This window comes from Xenopus laevis, chromosome 8L (genome assembly GCF_017654675.1).
Source record: "Xenopus laevis strain J_2021 chromosome 8L, Xenopus_laevis_v10.1, whole genome shotgun sequence".
NCBI classification, from domain to species: Eukaryota; Metazoa; Chordata; class Amphibia; order Anura; family Pipidae; genus Xenopus; species Xenopus laevis.
The window spans coordinates 133,059,870-133,085,061 of NC_054385.1; the positions used below are offsets into that span (position 1 = coordinate 133,059,870).

Consider the following 25,192-nt stretch of genomic DNA (forward strand, 5'->3'; position numbering starts at 1 on the left):
CTTATTCCTGAACAGAAAAATGAAATTTTTTAGCTGTAATATTGATGAGTAGGTGCATCTCAGGTAAGTGTGCCTGGTCATGTGCTTTTACAAAGAGCCAGAACTGCTTTCAGATAAGCATTGTTCCTCCTAATGTAATTGGAGAAGTCAAGATTTGGGTTAGCTGGACTTGGATTTTACTATTGAGTGCTGATCTACCATGGGTGGGGGGAAGAGAGGGGATGATATCACTTCAACTTGCAGCACAGCAGTAAAGAGTGACTGAAGCTTATCAGAGAAGAAATCACATGACACCAGGGCACCTGGGAAACTAAGATGTCTAGCCCCAGGTCAGATTTCAAAATTAAGTTTAAAAAAATCTGTTTGCTCTTTTCAAAAGCGGAGTTCAGTAGCAGTAGCACTATTAACTGATGCGTTTTGAAAAAAACATGTTTTCCCATGACAATATCCCTTTAAGGAAACAGTCACCAATATCCAATCACAATGCTTCTATTGAACTATTCAGATAGGTGTTGGCTGAAACTCACAGAGGTGTGAAAGTGGTATCTAGTCACAATGGTTCCATAATGACTGCCACACTTTTTGGCAGTTTCAGCTAAAACCTACCTGAATAGTTCAATGGAACTACAATTGACCACTGATGGTCTTTCTTTTTTTGTACCATTAACCCCTTGCAATAACTCCTGCCAAAACCACTTATCCAGGATGAGTTGAGATGCAATGTAAGTCGCACATACCAGACAAACAGGCAAATAGGTTTGGGGATGCTTAGCCTTAGTTGTGAGTCCCTCCAAAAACAGTCAAGATTTTTTTAAAAAAATGCAAAAATATTTATTAGGACATAGTATAAACCGGCCTAACGCGTTTCTGTTTTTGATGCTTAGCCTTACCAAGCCTTAATGAAAATCCGCACATGACACCGAGGGGCTGATTCACTAAGGGTCGAATATCGAGGGTTAATTAACCCTCGATATTCGACTAGGAATTAAAATCCTTCGACTTCGAATATCGAAGTCGAAGGATTTAGCGCAAATACTGCGATCGTACGATCGAAGGATTATTCCTTCGATCGAACAATTAAATCCAACGATTTTAATCCAACGATCGAAGGAATATCCTTCGTTCAAAGGGAGTGGGTCTATAAGGGGAGACATTACAGGGTGACACAGGGGAGAGGTGGGAGTGGATCAGTCTATAAGGGGAGACATTACAGGGTGACACAGGGGAGAGGAGGTGGGAGTGGATCAGTCTATAAGGGGAGACATTACAGGGTGACACAGGGGAGAGGAGGTGGGAGTGGGTCAGTCTATAAGGGGAGACATTACAGGGTGACACAGGGGAGAGGAGGTGGGAGTGGGTCTATAAGGGGAGACATTACAGGGTGACACAGGGGAGAGGAGGTGGGAGTGGGTCTATAAGGGGAGACATTACAGGGTGACACAGGGGAGAGGAGGTGGGAGTGGGTCTATAAGGGGAGACATTACAGGGTGACACAGGGGAGAGGAGGTGGGAGTGGGTCTATAAGGGGAGACAGACATTACAGGGTGACACAGGGGAGAGGAGGTGGGAGTGGAACAGTCTATAAGGGGAGACATTACAGAGTGGCACAGGGGAGAGGAGGTGGGAGTGGGTCAGTCTATAAGGGGAGACATTACAGGGTGACACAGGCGAGAGGTGGGAGTGGGTCAGTCTATAAGGGGAGACATTACAGGGTGACACAGGGGAGAGGAGGTGGGAGTGGGTCAGTCTATAAGGGGAGACATTACAGGGTGACACAGGCGAGAGGTGGGAGTGGGTCAGTCTATAAGGGGAGACATTACAGGGTGACACAGGGGAGAGGAGGTGGGAGTGGGTCAGTCTATAAGGGGAGACATTACAGAGTGGCACAGGGGAGAGGAGGTGGGAGTGGATCAGTCTATAAGGGGAGACATTACAGGGTGACACAGGGGAGAGGAGGTGGGAGTGGGTCTATAAGGGGAGACATTACAGGGTGACACAGGGGAGAGGAGGTGGGAGTGGATCAGTCTATAAGGGGAGACATTACAGGGTGACACAGGGGAGAGGTGGGAGTGGATCAGTCTATAAGGGGAGACATTACAGGGTGACACAGGGGAGAGGAGGTGGGAGTGGGTCAGTCTATAAGGGGAGACATTACAGGGTGACACGGGAGAGGAGGTGGGAGTGGGTCTATAAGGGGAGACATTTCAGGGTGACACAGGGGAGAGGTGGGAGTGGGTCTATAAGGGGAGACATTACAGGGTGACACAGGCGAGAGGTGGGAGTGGGTCAGTCTATAAGGGGAGACATTACAGGGTGACACAGGCGAGAGGAGGTGGGAGTGGGTCTATAAGGGGAGACATTACAGGGTGACACAGGGGAGAGGAGGTGGGAGTGGGTCAGTCTATAAGGGGAGACATTACAGGGTGACACAGGGGAGAGAGGGGAGAAGAGGTGGGAGTGGGTCTATAAGGGGAGACATTACAGGGTGACACAGGGGAGAGGAGGTGGGAGTGGGTCTATAAGGGGAGACATTACAGGGTGACACAGGGGAGAGGAGGTGGGAGTGGGTCAGTCTATAAGGGGAGACATTACAGGGTGACACAGGGGAGAGGAGGTGGGAGTGGATCAGTCTATAAGGGGAGACATTACAGGGTGACACAGGGGAGAGGAGGTGGGAGTGGATCAGTCTATAAGGGGAGACATTACAGGGTGACACAGGGGAGAGGAGGTGGGAGCTATGAGCATAATGCTGCACAGAAACCTATAGTATAAAAATGAATCAGATACTGTAGAATCTCAGCACAGTTACATAGTTACATAGTTACACAGTTATATAGTTAAATTGGGTTGAAAAAAGACAAAGTCCATCAAGTTCAACCCCTCCAAAACCCAGCCCCATACACACACCCCTCCCTACTGTCACATAAATGATATATATGTCAGCATGTCCTCTCCCGGTTTTCAAGATGGCAGCACCCATTCAGGCGACGTGGGTGCTGGGACGCCGTTGCAATTAAGCCGGCGCGGATGCCGGCACAGACACCGTTGCGACAATGTCTGCGCGGACACAGGTGTAATGATGCCGACGCGATGATGTCACCGGTTGGCGCGGAAATTCGTAACAAAAGGGCGTCCTGAACCCCGAGACGCTGCCCATTTATTGGTATCAATTCCTGCATTGTACCTGGGTGTTTTCCTGTTTGATGCCTGATCTTGATCCCTGCTTGTCCTGGACTTTGACCCTTCGCTGCCTGCCTTAAGAACTTTGCCTGTGACCTGACTATTCTCTTGTTTTATCCCTCCGATACCTCGATCTTGGACCCTTGCTCCTAGTTTCCTCCTTGGTCCGGACTACTCCCTTTGGGAGCCACTAGGCCCCCTGAGAATATACCATATCTATACTAACTATAGAGTTTAGTATCACAATAGCCTTTGTATTATGTCTGTCCAAGAAATCATCCAAGTCCCTCTTATAGTCATTAACTGAATCATCACCCGGCAGTGCATTCCCCAACCTCACTGTCCTCACTGTGATGAACCCCCTACTCTGTTCCTTTAAATGAAACTTCTTTTCCTCTAGTCTGAAGGGGAGGCCTCTGGTACGTGATTCTCTTTATGGGTAAAAAGGTCCCCTGCTATTTGTCTATAATGTCCTCTAATGTACTTGTAAAGTCTAATCATGTCCCCTCACAAGCGCCTTTTTTCCCCCAGAGAAAACAACCCCAACCTTGTCAGTCTCCCCTCATAATTTAACTCTTCCCTCCCTCTAACCAGTTTAGTTGCACTTAGTCTCTGCACTCTCTCCAGCTCATTTATATCCCTCTTAAGGACTGGAGTCCAAAACTGCCCCCATACTCCAGATGAGGCCTCACCAGGGACCTATAAAGAGACACAATTATGTTTCATCCCTTGAGTTAATGCCCTTTTTTATACAAGAACTTTATTTGCTTTAGTAGCCACAGAATGACACTGCCCAGAATTAGACAACTTGTTATCTACAAAGACCCCAAGATCCTTCTCATTTAAGGAAACTCCCAACACACTGCCATTTAGTGTAGAACTTGCATTTATATTATTTTTGCCAAAGTGCATAACCTGCATTTATCAACATTGAACCTCACTGTTATATAAATAAATACACTGACCCTGCTGTGCCCATAAATCCTCATTGTTGAAATGTTTCTGTATCTGCTGATATGGGATAAACTGGTGTTTTGGGGACAGGAGAGGCGCCTGATATTATTATTAGAGTATCACCTTTATCTGGCGGCATCCAGGAACGCACCTCTAGTCAGTAAGTAATAAATATTCACTATCCTGTAAGATGCCATCTTTGTAAATCCTCGCACTCTCTCCCTGGCCTCTGGAACCTTCTCTCTCCATTTCCTGGCTTCTCTGCCACATTCTCCAACTTCCTTCCCTTTGCTCCCAGGATGCTTTGCAACTTCCTGCAACCCTTTGATTGATAAGCTGCTGGTTGCTAGGTAACTACTGGCTCCTTGCCTGCTTAGCTACAGAGAAACTGCTGCAGTTCCCCAGCACAACATCTTACATTCTGCTACTGTCTGAAAGGTCAATGTCCCCCATTTCTTTTCCCCATCATTCCTATCACTATCCTCTGCATCTCAGGGGGAATCTTCCAGCAGGTGGTTGTTCCTCCAGTCAGGATTCCTCAGAAAACATCAGACTTTCCAGTCTCAGCTTTGTACCAAGGGATCATTTCTGCTGGGGCCTTCCAGCTCTCTGGGCTCAAATGCAGCTTCTTTGTCTCTGGAACCTTTGTCAGCCTTTCCAGCTTCCACTTCCTTCTTATTTCTCCCATGCTGCTTTGCAACTTCCTGCAGTCTAGACCTGGTGTTTGCTAGTTGCTAGGCAACCAATGACCATAAATATATTGGCACCGGTAGGAAGACAGTGGCTGTTCCATTACAGGGGATTAGAGTTCCAATCTTTTCTGGGCAACACTTGAAATCTCAAGGCTGAAACTGCACAAAATGGAAACACGTTAGGGCTCATTCACAAAGTGGCCACAAAATGGCATTTTTGTAGTTTTTCACCCTGGAGGGCAGATCTTTGTGAAATGTGCTTCTCCTGTATATCGACTAATCTGTATATTTCAGTGCTGTGTGTTCATGAGGGGCAGGGTAGGGTGAGACATTTAGACACACAAGAAGTGCCAGTGAAAGTAAGTCTAGCAAAAGGGTTTCAGGGCAAAAATTTACTTTATGTTTTGTTTTCTCTCCTCTCAGTGCTACGACATTCAGATCTGAAATACCACCTGACCTGCTCCGTGTGCCGGGAGATTTATACAGAGCCTGTAATACTGCTGTGTGGCCATAACTTCTGCCTGACATGTATTGAGAGAACATGGGACTGGGAGAAGGGAATAAAGAAAGATCCTTCCTGCCTTGAATACAGACGGACACACAGGAGACACCCTAATCTGAATTAAAACCTAATCTGATCTTCAGGTTGACAAAGCCAAAGGTCACTTCTCCGTCTTTCTCCTCCTTGACCTATCATCTGCATTTGATATAGTTGATCACTCTCTCCTGATGCAGGTTCTCTATTCGCTTGGCATCCGTAAACAGGCTGCACCTTGTCTCTCTTCTTACCTTTCTAACCGATCATTCACTGTCTCCTATGATAACAAAACCTCATCTCCAGTTCCACTTAATGTGGGGGTGCCGCAAGGCTCTGTACTTGGTCCACTGTTGTTCTCCCTGTACACTCTGTCTTTGGGAGATCTCATCCGATCATTTGGCTTTAATTATCATCTGTATACCCAAATCTATTTATCCACCCCTTCATTAACAGCTGAAACAGAGGCTCAGATCTCTAACTGCCTCCTGGTTATCTCAAATTGGATGAACCAGCGCCACCTCAAACTCAACCTAACAAACACTGAACTTATCATCTTTCCACCTAAGCCTGGTCCTACTCCCCTATTTACTATCTCTATTGATGGCTCATTAATCCTGTCAACTCAGCTCGCTGTCTGGGAGAATCTTTGACTCCTCTCTCTCCTTCTCTGATCATATTAACACCACTGTCAAAACCTGTCACTTTTTCTTACGTAATATTGCCAAAATCCATCCCTTCCTTTCACCTGATACATCTAAGACACTCATGCATGCTCTCATCCTATCCAGACATAGAGGTGAGTGTGGGGTAACTCAGCAGAATGAGAAAGGAAAGGGTAAAAGATGAGAGTGAGGACATGGATAGGTGGGGGATTCAATGGAGCAGCAGGGCAAGGAACAGTAGGGGTTAATGTGCTTTGTGGCAAATTATCCATTATTTGAAGGGGTGCTGACCATAAGATTTAAGCCTTTTATAAGCTTATTGCAGGTTCTTAATAGTAATTTTAAGAAATGTCTTCATATAAAAAAGAACAAAACAATATATGTATACATATGGCAAGAGAGTATCCTTTATTATAAAGTACAAGTCCAGTGCCCCACCTTGCCCCATCTGTGGATGTCCATGATGAGAATCTTTTACAGACTATTTCTCTTTATTTTTCTATTTAGAATTTGAATCTGCATTTCTCCAGGTTGGAATTTCAGCAGCTATATGGTTGCTAGGGCCCAATTTAACTTACCAACCAGGCAGTGGTTTGAAAATAAAGACAGATATATGTCTAGAGGAGGGTCTAAATAGAAAGATAAGAAATACAAAGTAACAATACAATTATAGCCTTACAGAGCATTTGTTTTTAGATGGTGCCAGTAACCACCATTTGAAAGCTGGAAAGAGTCAGAAGAAGAAGGCAAATAATTCAAAAACTATAAACATAAAATGTGCAGACCAACTGTAAATTTACTAGGAATTGGCAATTTTATACCATACTGAAAGTTACCTGAAGGTGGACTACCCCTTTAAAAGACACGTGGGAAGGGACATATTGCATACAGAATGATGGAAATGCAGGTCGTTCGCTCCCTCACCTGATGGGATTTTTAAAACGACCTGTGTTTTACCGGCCTAGCCGGTAAAACACCTGACAAGGCCAGGGCTGATATTACAAATTTACTGGCAATGTAGCTGCTGGCAATTTGTAATACCCCTAACAAAAAAAGCCCTTGGCCCACCCTCAATCAGCTCAAAATGTACCTTAACTCCGCCTTCTCGCCATCGCGCACAGTGGCCCCACCCCCTTTCCCATCACGGTCCGCTCCTTTTACTTCACAGTCTGCCCCTTTTGTTCCCCACCGCCGGCCGCTGGAAATTTTATGAAAAGGTGGCCACCCTATAGTATCTACAGGGCAGGGGTCTCATACTTACTGTCTCTCTCTTACAACATGGCACGTAAGCTCATATTTATTGTATTTATAAAGATATTTGTCCTCCCTGTGTTTACTTTTATATATATATTGTACAGGGCTGCTCTTCCTTGCAGCTGTTTATAAATAAAACTACACTGCACATCTTGCAAACTTGCAATCTGTAAGAGGGGTCATTTACAACCACAAGTTGTTGTCCTGCAAATGTTCCCCAATTAGACTATGAAGATTTTCATTCATCCAGGTCATGGTATATCTAGTATAGGTCAATCTAAAAATTAACTGGACTTGCTGAGTAATCAATGAAGACGTTTCACTACTCATCCGAGCAGCTTCTTCAGTACAACTGACTGGTGTGGGAAATTCTCGGCATATAAACTCTTAAAACTAATCCAATCACAATGGCAAGTGTAACTCTTCAAAGAGGTGACATCTGAAGAAATTCACAGAGGTGTTCATTCTGTGTAGTTACTGTGATAGGATTATCCAATACAATGCTGTTCTAACATCTGTACCCCGGTGGTTTCAGAACACGTCACACATCCATTCATGCAACTCTCACAAGTAACACCTCTTTCTAGGAGTTGCATGACACATTGGATAAAACTATCACAGTAACTACACAGAATCTACACCTCTGTGAATTTCTTCAGATGTCACCTCTTTGAAGAGTTACAATGTGCCATTGTGATTGGATTAGTGGCAGAGTTTATATGCTGAGAATTTCCCACACCAGTCAGTTGTACTGAAGAAGCGGCTCGGATGAGTAGTGAAATGTCTTCATTGATTACTCAGCAAGTCCAGTTGTTTTTTAGATTTACCTATACTAGATGTTCCCCAATTAGTTACAAATAAAACCACAGTTAACTGGCTTTATATAGACTGTAAAGATCAGTTACTCTGTTACTCATTAATATGCATGTGAATTCATACCCCCAGTGGCGTAACTACCAGGGGTGTAGAAGGTGCAACTGCACCATGGACCGTGGTCCCTGCACCCTTGGTGGGGGGCCATCTGGAAAATACGGGCTCCAGAATCTGCAGAATCGTCAGGCTATTGCACAGCCGCCTAAGGAGGTAAGAAGGACTTCAGTGTGCAAATTGGCCAATTAGGGAGCTTTAAGCAGCAACACTTTCAATTTGCTGTAAAACCTGGAGCGCCCCCTGATTGGCCAGTTTGTACATTGAAGTACTTTGTGACAGAGAAGTTTTTTTTCCCCTGGTCACTATGGCAGCCTTCACACCAAGGGTTATTTCCCACCTCTCAGGTCGATAGGACAGGTTAACACAAAACTCCTCCCCAAAAAAGAAACAACAACACCCCTTAACCCTATATACACCCCTACTTCCTTCTTACTCTTGTCTTTTTTCCTGTCCTCGCTGGAGATAGGACGAAAAAAAATTTTTTTAGGGCTTTGAATGCTCTATAGAATATTTTATTTTATGGCTCACCAGGAACCCAACATGGGATCCATTAACCTAGGGAGTTTTTGCGCCTCTCTCCCTGGAAGGGTTATGCAAAAGTGTTGCCTCACAGAGGAACAAGCTAACCATAGCCCCGTTATTAGGCAGCCCGGGGTATATATGCAAGATGGCTTTGTATTCCTGCATTTAGCAAAGAACAGGAATCTAGAAAATTACCTGCGTGTTACACCAGGTTGCGGGCGGCACCAGGGAACTGTCTCTCTTCTCTTTTGCGCATAGTAGAGTGAAGAGGCGGACGGCGCCATTTTCTTTGTGGGCACTAGCGCAGGACGTGCGCATACTTCAGGCGCTTACCGATGACGTCAGTTTCAGCGCGAAACAAACTTTCTATGCGCTGGAAAGTCAGGCGCGTCCTGTGCTGCACGCAAAGAATTTGGAGCGTTTGCTACTGAATGGGTAAGAGAATAGGCTTGTGGTTTAGTGAGCGTTTTATTTTTAAAAAACTCTCATGATTGTTTCCTTTCGTGTGTTTATTAGATTGCTCAATGATGGAGCCACAGGTGCCTAGTAGCCCAGAAAATGCTGCCCAGAGTATTAGGAGGTGAGCCATGTAAAAAGGTAGGTTTGTGTTCTAAAAAGGGTAAAAGAGTGCAGCTATTGTAATGATATTTTTTTGGTTTTTTCACTTGTCAGTGTGCCTACGCCTAGGAAGAGGAGTGGCAAGGAGAAGAACAGAGTCTGCGTAGCATGCCAGAATACAGCACAAAAACACTCAAAACTCTGTGATCGTTGCTCAAGAAGGCTGGCTGGGGATTCAGCAGCAGATACAGCAGACATCTTAAGATGGATAAAGGAAGCTGTTTCAGAAGGAGTGCAAGAAGCCAGAAAGAGATCCAGAGCTGATCTGGAAACAGAAGTAGAGAGACCTTTACATAGTGGTGAAAGGCAACACGTAAGAGAGCTGATGTCGGACGATTCATCAGAAGAGGGGTCAGAGGAGGAAGAGGTTAAGTCTTCATTTGATCTCTCACTAGTAGAACCATTGATAAAGGCAGTCAGAACGCAGTTAGAATTGCCAGAACCACAGGAGGCGCATACATCTTCATTTAATCCTTTTAAGTCTTTAAAAAAGGAAAAAGCAACTTTTCCAGTGCATGAAGTGATAAAAGAGATTATATCAAAGGAATGGGAGAAGACAGAAGGAAGATATCCAATTCCAACCAAGATATTTAAAAAATATCCTTTTTCTCTGCAAGAAGAACAAGTACTAAACAAACCCCCTAAAGTAGATGCTGCAGTAGCTCGTTTGTCAAGAAGAACAGCATTACCAGTGGAAGATGTGGTAGCTTTTCAGAATCCCATGGATAGGAAAATTGAAACATCATTACGAAAATCGCATGTGGCGTTAGGGGCGACTACAAAGCCAGCACTAGCATTAACATCGGTTTCGAGAGCATTGCAATGTTGGATTCAAAATATAGAAAAGGCTCTAAAGGAGGGAGTAAATAGAGCATATATTGTTGATTCCTTGGAGGAAGTAAAGCTTGCGACGGATTTCATCGCAGAAGCGTCAGTCGATTTGGTCAAGGCATCATCCAGAGCAATGGCGTTATCTGTAGCAGCACGAAGAGCGTTGTGGCTGAGATCGTGGACAGCGGATAAAGCGTCAAAGATAAGCCTTTGCAATTTACCTTTTGAAGGTACAATGCTGTTCGGAGAAAAATTGGAAGAAATAATCAAGAAGGTTACAGGAGGTAAGAGTGTGTTTCTTCCACAAGAGAGGGTATCAATGAGAGGAGAAGGGAATAAGAAGAAACAGTTTTTTCAGGAGAGAAAATTCCCTAGGGATCAGAGGTTTAACAGAACGACAACAAAAAACTCCACATCCAGTCAGTGGAGGGGAGGTCAGAGTTCTCTTTTTAGACAACAGAGACGAAGAGGAACAAGAGTTGCAGGACAAGACAGAAAGATGTATTGAGGATTCGGCAGTCCAAACTTCGTTGATACCCAGAAGATTAGAACGTTTTGTGGAGGTTTGGACAAAGTCTACAAAAGATCAGTGGGTATTACAGATAATAAGAAGAGGATACTACCTGGAGTTCGACAGAATGCCGAAAAACAGTTATTTTACAATATCAAATATTCCAGTGGAGAAAGAAAAGAGAGAGATTATGTTGAGTTATGTGCAACAACTATTGATGGATGGGGCCATTGTTCCAGTACCTCAGGAAGAGAGAGAGACGGGGTTTTACTCTACAATGTTCCTGTTGGAAAAGAAGACGGGGGACTACCGGCCAGTCTTGGATTTGAGGCCCATAAATGTCTACCTGAAGGTAAAGAAATTCAGGATGGAGTCAATTCAGACAATTATTGCGGAGATACAACCAACAGATTGGATGTTGTCGTTAGACCTAAAAGATGCATATTTGCACATACCGATCGCAAAAAGTCATCAGAGGTTTCTTCGATTTGCGATAGGGGCAGACAAGCATTTCCAGTTCACATGCCTGCCGTTTGGATTAGCGACGTCTCCTTGAGTGTTCACAAAAGTCTTGCAAGCTCTGATAGCAGAAATCAGAAAGAGAGGTATTCTAATATACCACTATTTAGACGACATTTTGCTAAAGGCGGAAGATTCAAGAATATTAGAAATTCATCGAGATATAGTGATAGATATCCTTCAGAGTCATGGATGGAGGCTGAATATGGAAAAGAGTCATTTTTGGCCTACACAGGATCTGGTATATCTAGGGGCAAGGTTCTTGACAGAACAAGCCTTAGTAACTTTACCAGAGGACAAGAAGATTAAGGTAAAGATGGTCATGACACAATTTCTTCAAAAATCCACTTGGCCAGCAAGGAAGATAGCCAGTGTCTTGGGGCTGTTGAATTCAACAATTCCAATGGTAAGATGGGCGAGATGGCATATAAGACCACTGCAACAAAGTTTCATTCGACAGTGGAGACGATCAAATCAGTCGTGGAGTCAAAGATTTCTGATTGCGAATCAGATTCAAGAGGAAATGAGATGGTGGCTATCACAAGAAAATCTGACCAGGGGAAAATCCCTAGTAGAGGTGCATTGGACGGTGTTGACAACAGACTCAAGCCCGTGGGGCTGGGGAGCACACCTAAATCAAATTTATGTTCAAGGGAGATGGAGCACAGAAGAAAAGCACCTATCATCCAACATTTTGGAACTAAGAGCTGTCAGGAAGGCAATCCAAACTCTAAATCAGCAATTGTACGGAACTTCTTTGATGGTGAAGATGGACAATCTAGCAGCAGTGATGCACATCAGGAAACAGGGGGGTACTCACAGCAAGGATTTGATGGAGGAACTAAAACCCATTATGAGATGGGGAGAGAAATACCTTCAAGATCTGTCAGCATTACAAATCCCAGGAAAACTCAATCAGGTAGCAGACTTTTTGAGTCGTACGACAATCAACAAGCACGAGTGGGAGCTGAGTCAGGAAATATTCCTGAAGATTGTACAGAGATGGGGGCAACCAGTTGTGGACCTAATGGCAACAGCAAAAAATCGAAAGGTAAAGCAATTTTATGCGAGGACGCATTGTTATCAAGCACTAGCGACGGATGCTCTGGTGCAAGATTGGAGTCGAGGTCTGTTATACATCTTTCCTCCATACCCATTAATTCCGAGGGTACTCAGGAAAATAAAGAGGGAGAGGGCCAATGTGATAGCAATCCTTCCAAATTGGCCCAGGAGAGTCTGGTATCCGTTGCTAATATCAATGCTGATAGACAATCCATGGACGCTTCCAATGAGGACAGACCTACTTCTTCAAGGTCCAATGATACATCCAGACCCGCAAGGATTATCTCTGAAGGCTTGGAGATTGAAAGGAGTAGGCTAAGAAAAGAAGGATTCTCAGAGGCAGTAATTGAGACAATGTTGGCCGCAAGAAAACCTTCAACTAATAAAACTTATCAAAGAGTATGGAAGGTGTTTTTGCCGTGGTTGCTTAAGAAAGGAGTCACTCCTGAACAAGTAACAGTGTCCCATGTATTGGACTTTCTCCAAGCAGGATTTGAGAAAAACCTGAGTGTGAGGACTCTAAAATTACAGACATCAGCAATTTCTGTATTAACAGAAAAGCAGTGGGCGAAAGACAAAAAGATAGTAAAGTTCTTAACAGGAGTACTACATCTGAGGCCGCCAGTTAAAAAACTCTCAGCAACATGGAGTTTACCTCTAGTCTTGAGAGCATTAACAAAGGAACCATTCGAACCACTAGACACAGTGGCAGAGATGTTGTTAACTCTAAAGACAACCTTTTTAATTGCAGTCACTTCAGCTAGAAGAGTAAGTGACCTGCAGGCACTTTCATCAGAGGAACCATATACAGTCCTGCAAGCAGATAAGGTGGTGATGAGAACGGTGCCGGAATTCTTACCAAAAGTGGTAAGAGAGCATCATTTAAACAAGGAGATCATCTTACCAGCGTTCTATCCAGAGCCAATATCTGAAAAGGAAACAGAATGGCATACTTTGGACGTAGTAAGATGTTTGTCGATATATCTTAAGAGAACAAGGATATGGAGAAAAGAGAAAAAGTTGTTAATTATTCCAGCTGGGAATAAAAAAGGCAGAGCAGCGTCCACGACTACAATAAGTAGGTGGATAGTAAATTGCATTAAAATGGCCTATCAGGAAGCCGGGGTTTGTTTTCCAAGAGGAGTAAAGGCACAATCCACAAGGGCAATCAGTGCTTCATGGGCTTTTCAGGCAGAAGCTTCAATGGGAGAAGTATGCAAGGCAGCATCATGGAGCTCTGCAAATACTTTTTTGAAGCACTATCATTTAGATGTGCGTTCCACTCAAGAGGCTAATGTTGCGTTGAAGATTTTGGAATCAGTGTGTGAATAAAGATTTTTTTCGTTCAGCAAGATAAAGAGTTTTTTGATTTTTTCCCTCCCTAAAATATTGCTCATGTATATCACCCTTGGTGTGAAGGCTGCCATAGTGACCAGGGGAAAGAAGAAAATTTAAATTTATACTTACCGAAATTTTCTTTTCCTGGTTACTATGGGCAGCCTTTACACTAACTTCAGCCAAACGAAATGCAGATGCACACCTGGTCCCTCTTTCAACGTTCACGGTGCATGGATCATAGGAGGACGGCACCCCCAACACAAGGTACGTAATAATTAATCCAGCACACGAAATTTGCTCAAGGGTTATTACCCGTGTTTAATGTCAAGCCAAACAGGTTACAACATTTTGGGGGCGTACCCCTTCGTCAGGGGTCGACCTGACGAAGGGGTACGCCCCCGAAACGTTGTAACCTGTTTGGCTTGACATTAAACACGATAATAACCCTTGAGCAAATTTCGTGTGCAGCCTTTACACTAAACCCTCCCTTACTATGAGCTCGACTATAAGACAAGAGTAAGAAGGAAGTAGGGGTGTATATAGGGTTAAGGGGTGTTGTTGTTTCTTTTTTGGGGAGGAGTTTTGTGTTAACCTGTCCTATCGACCTGAGAGGTGGGAAATAACCCTTGGTGTAAAGGCTGCCCATAGTAACCAGGAAAAGAAAATTTCGGTAAGTATGAATTTAAATTTTCTTCTTTTCTTCGTCGCTGGTTCCTGTCTGTGTCTCCTGCTGTGTAACCTGATCCCCATCACCCCCCCCCCCTCCTGCACGGAACACGCAGCTAAGGCAGCAGAGGAAAGGAATCAGCAGCGAGGAACTTGAACTTCTTACTGACCTGCTGCTTCCCCTGTAAGTTTCTCTAACTCATAATATTTTACTTAGTCAAATGTGCATCACAATGGGAATCTGTGGCTGGGGTTATTATACATGTTATATCCACATATCTTCTGGGGGTATTTATACATGGTATTACCTTTATGCCATCCCACTATTTATTGGGTATTTATACATAGAATTGCCATCGTACCATCTTGCACAATGCCTTGTAAGGCTATACGTTTACTGCTACTTTTTTTTTTATTCAGGCTCTCTACAATTCATTCAAATCAATTTATAGTTGCTAGGGGAATTTGGACCCTAGCAACAAGATTGCTAAACTGGAGAGCTGCTGAATAAAAAGCTAAATAACGCAAACCGCAAATAAAAAAATGAAAAAAACAATTGCAAAGTCTTTCAGAAAATCCCTCTCTACACCATATTAAAGTTAATGTAAAGGTGAATGACCCCTGTAATGCTGCACTGATTAACCCTTGCCATTAACACAGTAAAAATATATTTCAGACTCATGCTTAGATCCTTTGAGAACAGGCATGGGACCTGTTATGCAGAATGCTCCAGATAATGGATCTTTCTGTGATTTGGATCTTCATACGTTAAGTTTACTAGAAAATCATGTAAACATTAAATGACCCCTCAATAAGGATTAATTATATCTTAGTTGGGATCAAGTACAAGCTACTGTTTTATTATTAAGTGAAAAGGGAAATAATTTTTAAAAAGTTGGATTATTTGTTTATAATTTAGTCTATAGGAGACAACCTTTCCGTAATTCAGAGCTTTCTGGATAACAGGTTTCCGAATCCCCCTGTACTAAAAGACAAGTTATCTATCTCAGATTGATTTCTTTTTCTCTGTCCCTATAAACCAGCAGCATTATTCATATACAGTATATATGTGTGTGTGTATATTGTAGCCAGAACAGGTACATGATTCATACATATTATAGCCAGATATATTATTGTGTCATCCACGGGTGCCACTATTTACTGTCCAAAGCTGCATTCTTTTCATAAGAGTAATGTTGCTGTGGACTTAAATGATTGAGAACATACATGAACTAGTATTCTGAATTGGTATATATGTATGTCATGAGCAACCATATTGATCATATTAGTGTTAGCTTTACTGGAACAATTTAACTGCTCCTACGACATTAGGTCAGTAATGCTGTGTTCCAGCCCAATACACGTGTGTGTGTGTGTGTGGGGGGGGGGGTAGGGGGTAGGGGGGCCCACTTGTAAATTTATGTACCAGGGCCCTTAGGGGTCTAGTTACACCACTGCATACCCCCAACTATCCCGCTTTTGGTGGGACAGTTCTACTTTCGTCAGCCCACCCGCTGTCCCGGATCGACAGCTTAATGTCCTTCTGGTCTACTGTTTCTTTACACTGACACTTACCAGGAAGGTACTCGTGAGAAGAGACTATGACTCTTTTTTTTTGTCTGTTGGGAGGTATGGTTTTCCTTGTAATTCAAGAACAGACTTGGTGACAAATGACAATTCCACTTTCATTTCACTTCCTGTTCCCAGTGATGGCGGCTGCTGGAGTGAGAGAGGAGTTGACCTGCTGTGCATGCTGGGAGATTTATACAGACCCTGTAACCCTGCCATGTGGCCATAACTTCTGTCTGGTCTGTATTAGGAGAATATTGGAACGAATGAGGAATATAGAGGAAGATATTTTCTGCCCTGTGTGCCAAAGGAAATATAGCAAAAAGAATCAGCCTGAACAGAATATAAATGTTAATCTGTGTAACATAGCAGAGCGATTCCATGTGACTGACCCACATCATGGCTGGACTGGGGTCTCCTGCACTTACTGTGACTCCCCTGTACCCGCTGCTAAATCCTGTCTGTTGTGTGAGGCTTCTCTATGTGTTACACACTTGCGGGTACATAGCAAGTCACCAGAACATGTATTAACTGAACCTACAGTTTTATTTGGAGACCGAAAATGCTCCTCACACAGGGAACTGCTGAGATATCACTGCATTGATGATGGTGACCGTGTCTGTGTGTCCTGCTGTCTGGCTGGGAAGCACCGGGGACACAGGGTGGAGCTGCTGAATGAGACCCAAGAGAAGATACAAGTTCAAGGTAAATTAATCCTAAACATACATGTAGAGCAAGAGAGAAGAGGATAACAGACAGGCTGGTTTTCAGGCATCTCAGGCACCTGAGGCCCAACGTGTAGTCGGAGCCAGTAAAGTTGGTTCTACATTCCTAAGTTTTATCAGGTGGTTTGGCCGGTCTTGACCATTTTTCCTGACACCCATAGCATCTGGGGGGGGGGGGAGTTTGAACAGATGGCAGTTATGAGATATGCAGTTTGTACAGAATTTTATATAATGTGCCCCCAGTGCAGAGAATGACTTGTGATGGGAAGGAAAATGATGCATTATACAGGATTCATTCTCAGTGCCACATTACAGATACTTTCCCGGAAATTTGGGGAACAATTGGAGGAATCACAGTTTATTAAGGAAATGGAGATTGATTGGAGGTAAAATTGGTGTGACTTTGTTTTTCTTCTTTTTTTTTTTTCTTTATCCTCTCATAGGAAATATTAGGTCAGGGCCAGGGGTGTGACTGCAGAGGAATCAGACCGCCTGCAAGGGGGCCCAGTAATTAATGAGCAATTTAAATGTATCTTGGTAGAATAGGCAGGGCAGCTCCTACCTGAGGGGGTGGTGGCAGCAGACCCTGGAGTGCCACTGAGAATAGGTCAACTTACCAATGTTTTGGCACCCTAAACTGAATTTGCTGTGGGGCTCAATACCATCTAGTTACCACTGGCCAGGCTGTTATTGAAAGCATATATGTGCCTGCATGAGGTCTATGGAAATGGAAATCCACTGCACGGTACCAAATTGTTAGGAAAGCTAGTGGATCCAGTCTTCAGCTCCTTCACTAGGCATGTGCTCCTCTTTGGAATGAAATGCACAAGTCTGGGTTTCTCTCTAGCTGGGCTCTGTGCACCCATGTTACCTGCTTCTCTATAGATCTCTGTCTCCAGCAATGCAAATGAAAAATGGCAATGCAAAGTTCATATAGAAAGGGCCTTTGACTGGTTCAGGTGTCCAGCAGAAAATATAAAGATTTCTTCACTAAGGTGTGCCAAAAAATTGTTTCCTTGTCCTTGTTGGGTGTCTACATATAAAAAATCTGTCAGCATAAGTAGTACATCAAATCCCTCATATTAGCAACTTCTCCTGTCTGGATATATTAGCTTCTCACTAGATCATAACTCATCAGATATTGACACCATCACTGCTCCCACTAACAGTCACACTTGTCCAGTTAAAACCCAATTTTGGTGTCTCATCTCAGCCTTCTGTTTCAGAAGATGTTTATGATTAGGTCAATGATAGAAAGTCACTTCAAGTTCATGCTTTCCTGCTATAACCAAACTCTCTCATTGACTCAACCACTGTATCTTTTTATTTTTCTATTGTCTAAATCAGTCAACTTGTTTTTTAATAATTAACTCAGTCCTGTGCCCCGCAGGACCTCATTTACCCACTACTGTCACAGCTCAAGACCTTCATCACTTCTTTTAAGACAAATAAGACATCATTGGCCTTTGCAACTGTGACTTAGCAGGAAAATTGATTCTGTAATCAAAACAACTCCCCAATACACAGTGTATAACACATAAATATGCATAAGGCCACAATATATATATATATTATATACAGTATAATGCATAATGGCACCCAAAAGACAGTTTCCTACAGGCTTCCCAAGCAATGTTTGGCTGAGTGTTGATTATAAAGATAAGCGCTGCTGCACTGCACCCAGTAACACGTGTTCTTTGTTAAAAGATGGTGAGATATGTATTTAGGGAATAGGCGGAACCCTAAGCTTTATATAAGCTGCCAAACTTGCTGTATTTATAATGAGAGTGAGTACAGAACTCTCTGTTTTACTAAAACATGTCAATCAGAAACAGGAACAAACAAATACAAAGATTGTCAGTAAAGGACAAAGTAATCCAGTAATTAATCATTTATTAACCCCTGTGGCACAGCACATATATATATATATTGTGACAACTAGACCTGTAGGGGTACCTGGGTCAGTGTCTTGAGGCCGCTTTCCACAGTCTTTTAGGGTAAAAGCAGTCACAGTAGTCGCTCCTCTTAAAGGCAAGTGCCTGCAGTTTATTCTGTTACACAGTCTTTAGTAACAAGCACACAAAGTAATCAAAACAAGGAAAAATAAACCCTTGCACCAGAGCGCTGGCTAAACACAGTTGGCAGCCTAACTACAGTTGGGTGGCTTGCCCAACAAACTTAAAAACAAAAGAATCAAAATATAACACAAACACTGGTATTATTATTATTATTATTAACATGTATTTATATAGCGCCAACATATTGCGTTGCACTGTTACTGGTAACAGTAACTTCCCTGTGCAGTGCGGCTCCTGCTCTTTCTCACTCTCTCTCTCTCACTCTCAGGTGGGAGGGGCCCCCCCTCCCAAGTGGAGTTGCCACCCGGCCGGTATTTTACCGACCTAGCCAGTAAAACACCTGCCAAGGCCGGGGAATGCAGTTGCCGGTAATTTGTAATACCCCTTAAAAAAAAGCCCATGGCCTGCCCCCCATTCGCGCAGAACTTACCTTTTTTCCAGCGCTGTGGACTTTGCTCCGCCCCTTTTTACATCACAGACCGCCCCCTTTTTGGGCCCGCCCCCCCACTGGCCGGTAACCTTTTTCAGTAAAGGTGGCAACTATAACAAACAAGGGAAAGTTGTGCTCACCACTATTTTTTAAAAACCATTAGGCGGGGGTGCAATGAGGGTGTGACCACAAAATACATATAGACAAATACAAGATTCCTCTGCACTCAACCCATTATCAATATATTTAAGACAGAGACATTTTGTGCTACTGCTAATGAAAAATGTCTTACCCTTTAAACAACACAGGGATTGTTTGTCCATATATTGCAATATATTTAAGCTGAACAACTACGTCACACTCATCCCATATCTGGCCAGTCCTACGCTTAATTTTCATCTGATTCATTAAGAATTCAATTGCTTAATTATACATTTTACAAAGGGACTAAGTTTTACCTGCAACTTACTTGCTGCTTTCAAAGTAAAACTCCCCAGCTTAAATATATTGCAAAATATGGACAAACAATCCCTGTGTTGTTTAAAGGGTAAGGCATTTTTTAGCAGCAGTAGCACAAAATGTCTCTGTCTTAAATATATTGATAAGGGGTTGAGTGCAGAGGACCTCAGTAAAGGTGGCAACCCTACTCCCAAGGTCAGTCAGGTACTTTAGCTGCAGCAATTACCTTGCAGCTTTGGTCTGTATTAATTAATCCATGTTCCAGGGTGTTGTATTATATAACACCCTGGGAGAAACATATCGCCCATCTATAACTAACCCAGCTGCTTTGTTACAATATATAGACACACACATATATATATATACACATATACATACACATACATATACATATATACACATAAGAGTTCAGGCTGCTTGTTGTGGACACTTTACATTGGTGCCATTTATCTGTAATATATATATATACACATATACATACACATACATATACATATATACACATAAGAGTTCAGGCTGCTTGTTGTGGACACTTTACATTGGTGCCATTTATCTGTAATCTCTGGTGTTACATCCATGCAAAATGGCACACTTGTAATCCTTTTATGGATATTCATGTGGTATTCCCAGGGGCTGCAATGTCCCATAGTTAGTTCTGGTTCAGCTGGACCAGTAACTAAACTGGAGTGACTGACCCTAATGGCTGCTGGAACCTGGGGTCTAACCTACTCTGCTCAGAGAAGGGACCTGACTAATGAACCTTCTGCTTCTTATGGAACAATGAATTCGCTGAGTCCATAACTGGGCCCGAGATCTGCACCAGCTACAGTGAAGGCCTGTTGGAACCTGAGGGGACTAAATTGCAAGGAGAGGGAAGTCCTTCCATGACTGACACTTACTGACATGCTAATTGGAACTGGCAGTTGGCACAGCCTTTCCTGCACTTTCCCAACTTTATATCCCAGGGGATCTCAGTCTCCTGCTACTGCCAGACCTGTACCTGCTCTCTCCAGAAAGTGTCATCAGTGATTTTGATTTGTAAAGAAACCGAAGAACCAAGAGTAGGGTAAAACAAACACAAATCAGACATTTATGAATATGTACATTTTTATTTGTATAGTGCTCCCTGAGGGCAAAGCAATGTACAGCAGTACAATAAATTAGGAGAAGAAACAGGAGGTCACTGCAATAATAACAACAATAAGTACATTACAAAAATACAATTCACATAAATATACAAATCATCTCTGGTTTTATTCCTTATTTTTGCTTATAGTGATGGCGGCTGCTGATGTGAGATCTGAGCTGACCTGCTCCGTGTGCCGGGAGATTTATACAGACCCCGTAACCCTCCCGTGTGGCCATAACTTCTGTCTGAGATGTATTGAGAGAACATGGGATACTCAGCAGGAATTATTTCTTGAAAATCCTTCCTGTCCTGTCTGCAGACAAAGATACACAAGAAGACCTGAAGTCAGAATAGACAAGACTCTGATAAATATATTTGGAAAAGTATTTGTACCTTACCCAGAGCAGGAGGGTGCTGGGATTCTCTGCACTTATTGTGACTCCTGTGTTCCTGCTGCTAAATGCTGTCTGCACTGTGAGGCCTCTCTGTGTGACAGACATGTGAGGATGCACAGCAAGTCAGTAGGACACATATTGATAGAACCCAGCATGTTATTTAATAATAAAGTCTGTTCCACTCACCAAAAGCCCCTGGGGTATTACTGCCGGGAGGATGAAGCCTCTATCTGTGAGGTTTGTGTCCCGGAGCACAGGGGGCACAGACTGGAGAAGCTGAACAAGGGATTTGAGAAGGTTAAAGAGAAACTGAGAATTCTACAAGGTAAACTCTTCACTTTTATAACAATACAGTGAGGTACAAGGTAGGGGCAATTTACATATATTTGGTGCTATTTTGCCCAAATATGTACCTGCAACATAGATGCATAAATCATGTATAGTTATACTTGTCTCTGGTGCATCTGTCCTGCCTTCTGCTGGGGAACCTCTAAAGTGACAGTAGCTGCAATGTTCCCTCATGAGGCTCAATCAATATATAGACTCACATCTAAACAAGCATATGTCCTTCTGAAACCAGAAACCTATGGAAAATATGCCTGGATGGAACTTAAACCAATACCAATAAACCAATATATGGGGTTTACCTCAACATGATATAGTGACAGTTTTATAATCATAAATTTGCAACTAACCCCCCCCCCCAGTTTTTCAAATGTACACAGTTACACTGATACTTAATTAATAAGGGGGGGCCACGGCATATGCACTGATGAATTCCATTTTTGTATGTTTACCAATAACTAAAGGGGAGACATTACAGGGTGACACAGGGGAGATTTGCCTTTTAGTAAATTTGCCCCAATGTCTCTTCTCTATTCTTTTCATGTCTATTTGGCTCTGCACTGTTTCCCATCTCCCCGCGCCATTCCCAATGGAAACCTCCATTCTGTGCCTTTTCCTACATCTATTTGTAGCTTTGTTTCTTCTTGATCCAGTGATGCGCCATTCGAACCCGAAAGACCAACTGAGCTGCTCCGTGTGCCGGGAGATTTATACAGAGCCAGTAACCCTGCCGTGTGGCCATAACTTCTGCCTGAGATGTATTAAGAGAAGATGGGACTGGCAGGATGAGATAAAGGAGGATCTGTCCTGCCCTGAATGCAGACAGACATACATGAGACGCCCTGATCTGAATAGAAACCAGATGCTGAGTAACATTGTGCAGAGGTTTATTGTTACTCACCCAGAGCTCAGTGGCCCCAGGGACTTCTGCACTTACTGTCTCCACTCAGTTGTCCCCTCAGCTGTACCAGCAACTAAATCCTGCCTGCACTGTGCCGCCTCTCTGTGTGAGCGTCATGTGACTCAGCACAGCCAATCACCAGAACATGAATTAACTGACCCCGCCACAAGATGCTCCGCCCACCAGGAGCTGCTGAGATATTTCTGCACTGAGGACGGGGCCCGTGTCTGTGTGTCCTGCTGTCTGGCTGGGGAGCACCGGGGCCACAGGGTGGAGCTGCTGAATGAGGCCACAGAGATAAGAAATATTCAAGGTAAATAAAAGTACATAACTGTTTTTACATGTGCAAAGGTGGCCCTACACGGGCAGATTTAAGATGACAATTTGGGTCCTTTAGACTAATTCAGCATCTTATCTATCAGTGTATAGGGCCCTCCAATAGGCCCCCCAGTCCCAGATTGATATCTGGCCAAAAATTGACCATATCTTGATTGGGCAGGCTTGATCTTTCTTTCGGATCCAGGACTGTATTTCCTTCATTATTTATAGGGCTGACAGTTGCATTACCCCGATATCACCCACCCAAGGTGGGCCTGTCGGAGGAATGATTCGCTCGTTTGGGGAACCTTGGCCACCTAAACACTATTGAGGAGATGTAGTTCTCCCACTCTGAATAAACTTCCAATCTTGAACCTCACACTTGGCCAGACAACTCCCTGCAAGTATGGGGCCTATTTATCATGCTATGTTAACACAACTGCTAATGTTACCCATTGCAGCCAATCAGCAATTAGAACTGTAACCTACAAGTTAGAAAACAAAAGCAAAGATCTGTTTCGTTGCTCAGAGAATCATCCTGGTGATTTCTTTTCTCCACTGTTTTACACAGCATGATAAATATGCCCCTATGTATTGGATGGTACTTTTTCTCTCAGGTGGGCCCTTGCTATTATTCCTCACTGAATTAGTACATGGAAAAATGAGGCCTAACGCACTTCATGCCTATTGGAACACTTACTAATAAACCTATTAGTAAGAACCCCAATAGGAACAAAAAATGTTAGGCTTTTTTTTTCCATTTCCTGATAAATTATTATGTGTTTTTAATTATTTTTTTTTCTATTTGTTTTGGGGTTTCTCACATTTCATCTTCGTTGTTCATACCCTTAGATAAATTATAAATTATAAGGTCAATTATAAGATCCTCCCTTATTTCTACCTTCTGGCTTTGATGTACATATATTTTGTGTGGTGCCAATATTTTTTACTATTTTAGGCATCATTTCCCTTTTTTTAATCACTTTTTTTTTGACGGTACTGCTAGATGTTACGGTCATCACTCATTTCATAGATAGTCCAGACAGTGTTATCTAGTCTTAGCAACGCCTATAGTTCTTACCTACAGATTAGTAAACTAGTCCCTAGTCCTAAACAAAGCTCATAGTGGTGCTTCAACCCCTGCACTGGTGAGTGACACTATGGGTTACTTTTCTGGTCTCCTATGTGGAGCCTCTAGCTCCTTTTCTAACTACCCCGATCTTGCCTCTTAGTCCTAGAGTGAGATATTACAGAAACTGTCCTAACATTGTCTTATCTTACTAAGGCCTACCTCCACCTCAGGCTCATAAGCAAGTGGGATCCAAAGAGAATGAGCACATGGAACCTTCCCCTTTTATTAGGCAAGGAATCCTGAAAACCCTGGGCAACTATTGAACTATCAGGGACACCTCCTACATTTGTGTACTCACTAACTGAGGGTTCCTAAATCCCCTCTAACCAGTCCCACAGTAGATAATTAGCTAAAAGACCCTACATCGATATGGTCCTATAAAGGATCTTCATCATATAGGGGAACCCAAGCTCTTCTGTTACCTTCTAACCCTGTCATGTTGACAGCTGTAGGGGTACCTGATATGCAATGGGATTTATGAAAATGCTCTGATATAATAAGACTTTTAAGAGTTTATTTTTTTTGCATTTTTCATGCCTTTAGGGTGTTTGGGTGCAGGTCTGAGAGACAAACTTAGCTGCTCCATGTGCCGGGGGATTTATAAAGAGCCTGTAACCCTGCAGTGTGGCCATAACTTCTGCCAGGACTGTATTGAGAGAACATGGGACTATCAGGAGGGGATAGAAGAAGAAGAACCCTCTTGTCCTGAATGTGGAGTGAGATGCAGGAGAGAGATGAAACTAAGAAAGAATAACACATTGTGTGACATAGTGCAGTTACTTGTGTCTGAGCAGCATCATGGTGGCACCTCCTGTACCTACTGTATTCACTCCCTGGTACCCGCTGCCAAATCCTGTCTTATGTGTGAGGCTTCTCTGTGCCATTCTCATTTGCTCAAGCACAGCAAGTCAGCAGAACATGTCTCATCTGAACCCAGCGCTTCCCACACAAACTGCTCCGCACACAGGGAACTGCTCCGATATCTCTGCACTGAGGATGGGGCCCGTGTCTGTGTGTCCTGCTGTCTGGCTGGGGAGCACCGGGGCCACAGGGTGCAAATGTTCCATCAGGAGCAGGAGGAAAGTAGATAGTTGTCATTTGAAGCCACTGTGTATTTGTTCTAAAGAATGTAGTGAGTTGTAGGCAGATCAGTGTAATAAAGTGGCAGAAAGACGCCTGAGGGAATCAGTTGTAAAGCAACTAAAATGTAATTATAATCTTGCCAAGTGATAGAGAATGGCTTTATATTATCCTTAAAGGGCACCAATCATAACTAAAATCATTACTAAATAAAATACACTATGTGAAAGTTCAAGAAATCTGGTTTTTACAAACAGAATTATTTGTATAAAGTAAATGATCAGCTCACTATTCCTTCTGCAAGATCTCCCCTATCTCTACTGCAGTTCTAGCTCAGGCAGCCATCTTGGATTT

The 25,192-nt window shown here is 43.2% G+C and overlaps 1 protein-coding gene across 3 annotated transcripts; it reads left to right on the forward strand.

Annotated features, from left to right (window-relative positions):
* The first annotated feature begins 14,038 nt into the window (after positions 1 to 14,038).
* LOC108699629 lies at positions 14,039 to 25,083 on the forward strand. Of its 3 annotated transcripts, none has more exons than XM_041573808.1 (5): positions 14,039 to 14,281; positions 15,985 to 16,551; positions 20,815 to 21,387; positions 22,061 to 22,621; positions 24,302 to 25,083. In XM_041573808.1, the coding sequence occupies exons 2-5, from the start codon at positions 15,987 to 15,989 to the stop codon at positions 24,847 to 24,849; spliced, it is 2,247 nt and encodes a 748-aa protein (XP_041429742.1). In that variant the 5' UTR covers positions 14,039 to 14,281; positions 15,985 to 15,986; the 3' UTR covers positions 24,850 to 25,083. The 3 variants fall into 3 exon arrangements, with proteins under 3 accessions (XP_041429742.1, XP_041429743.1, XP_018087207.1); XM_041573809.1 differs by lacking the exon at positions 14,039 to 14,281 and adding an exon at positions 14,307 to 14,461; XM_018231718.2 differs by lacking the exon at positions 14,039 to 14,281 and having other exon boundaries at positions 15,689 to 16,551.
* The last annotated feature ends 109 nt before the right edge of the window (positions 25,084 to 25,192 follow it).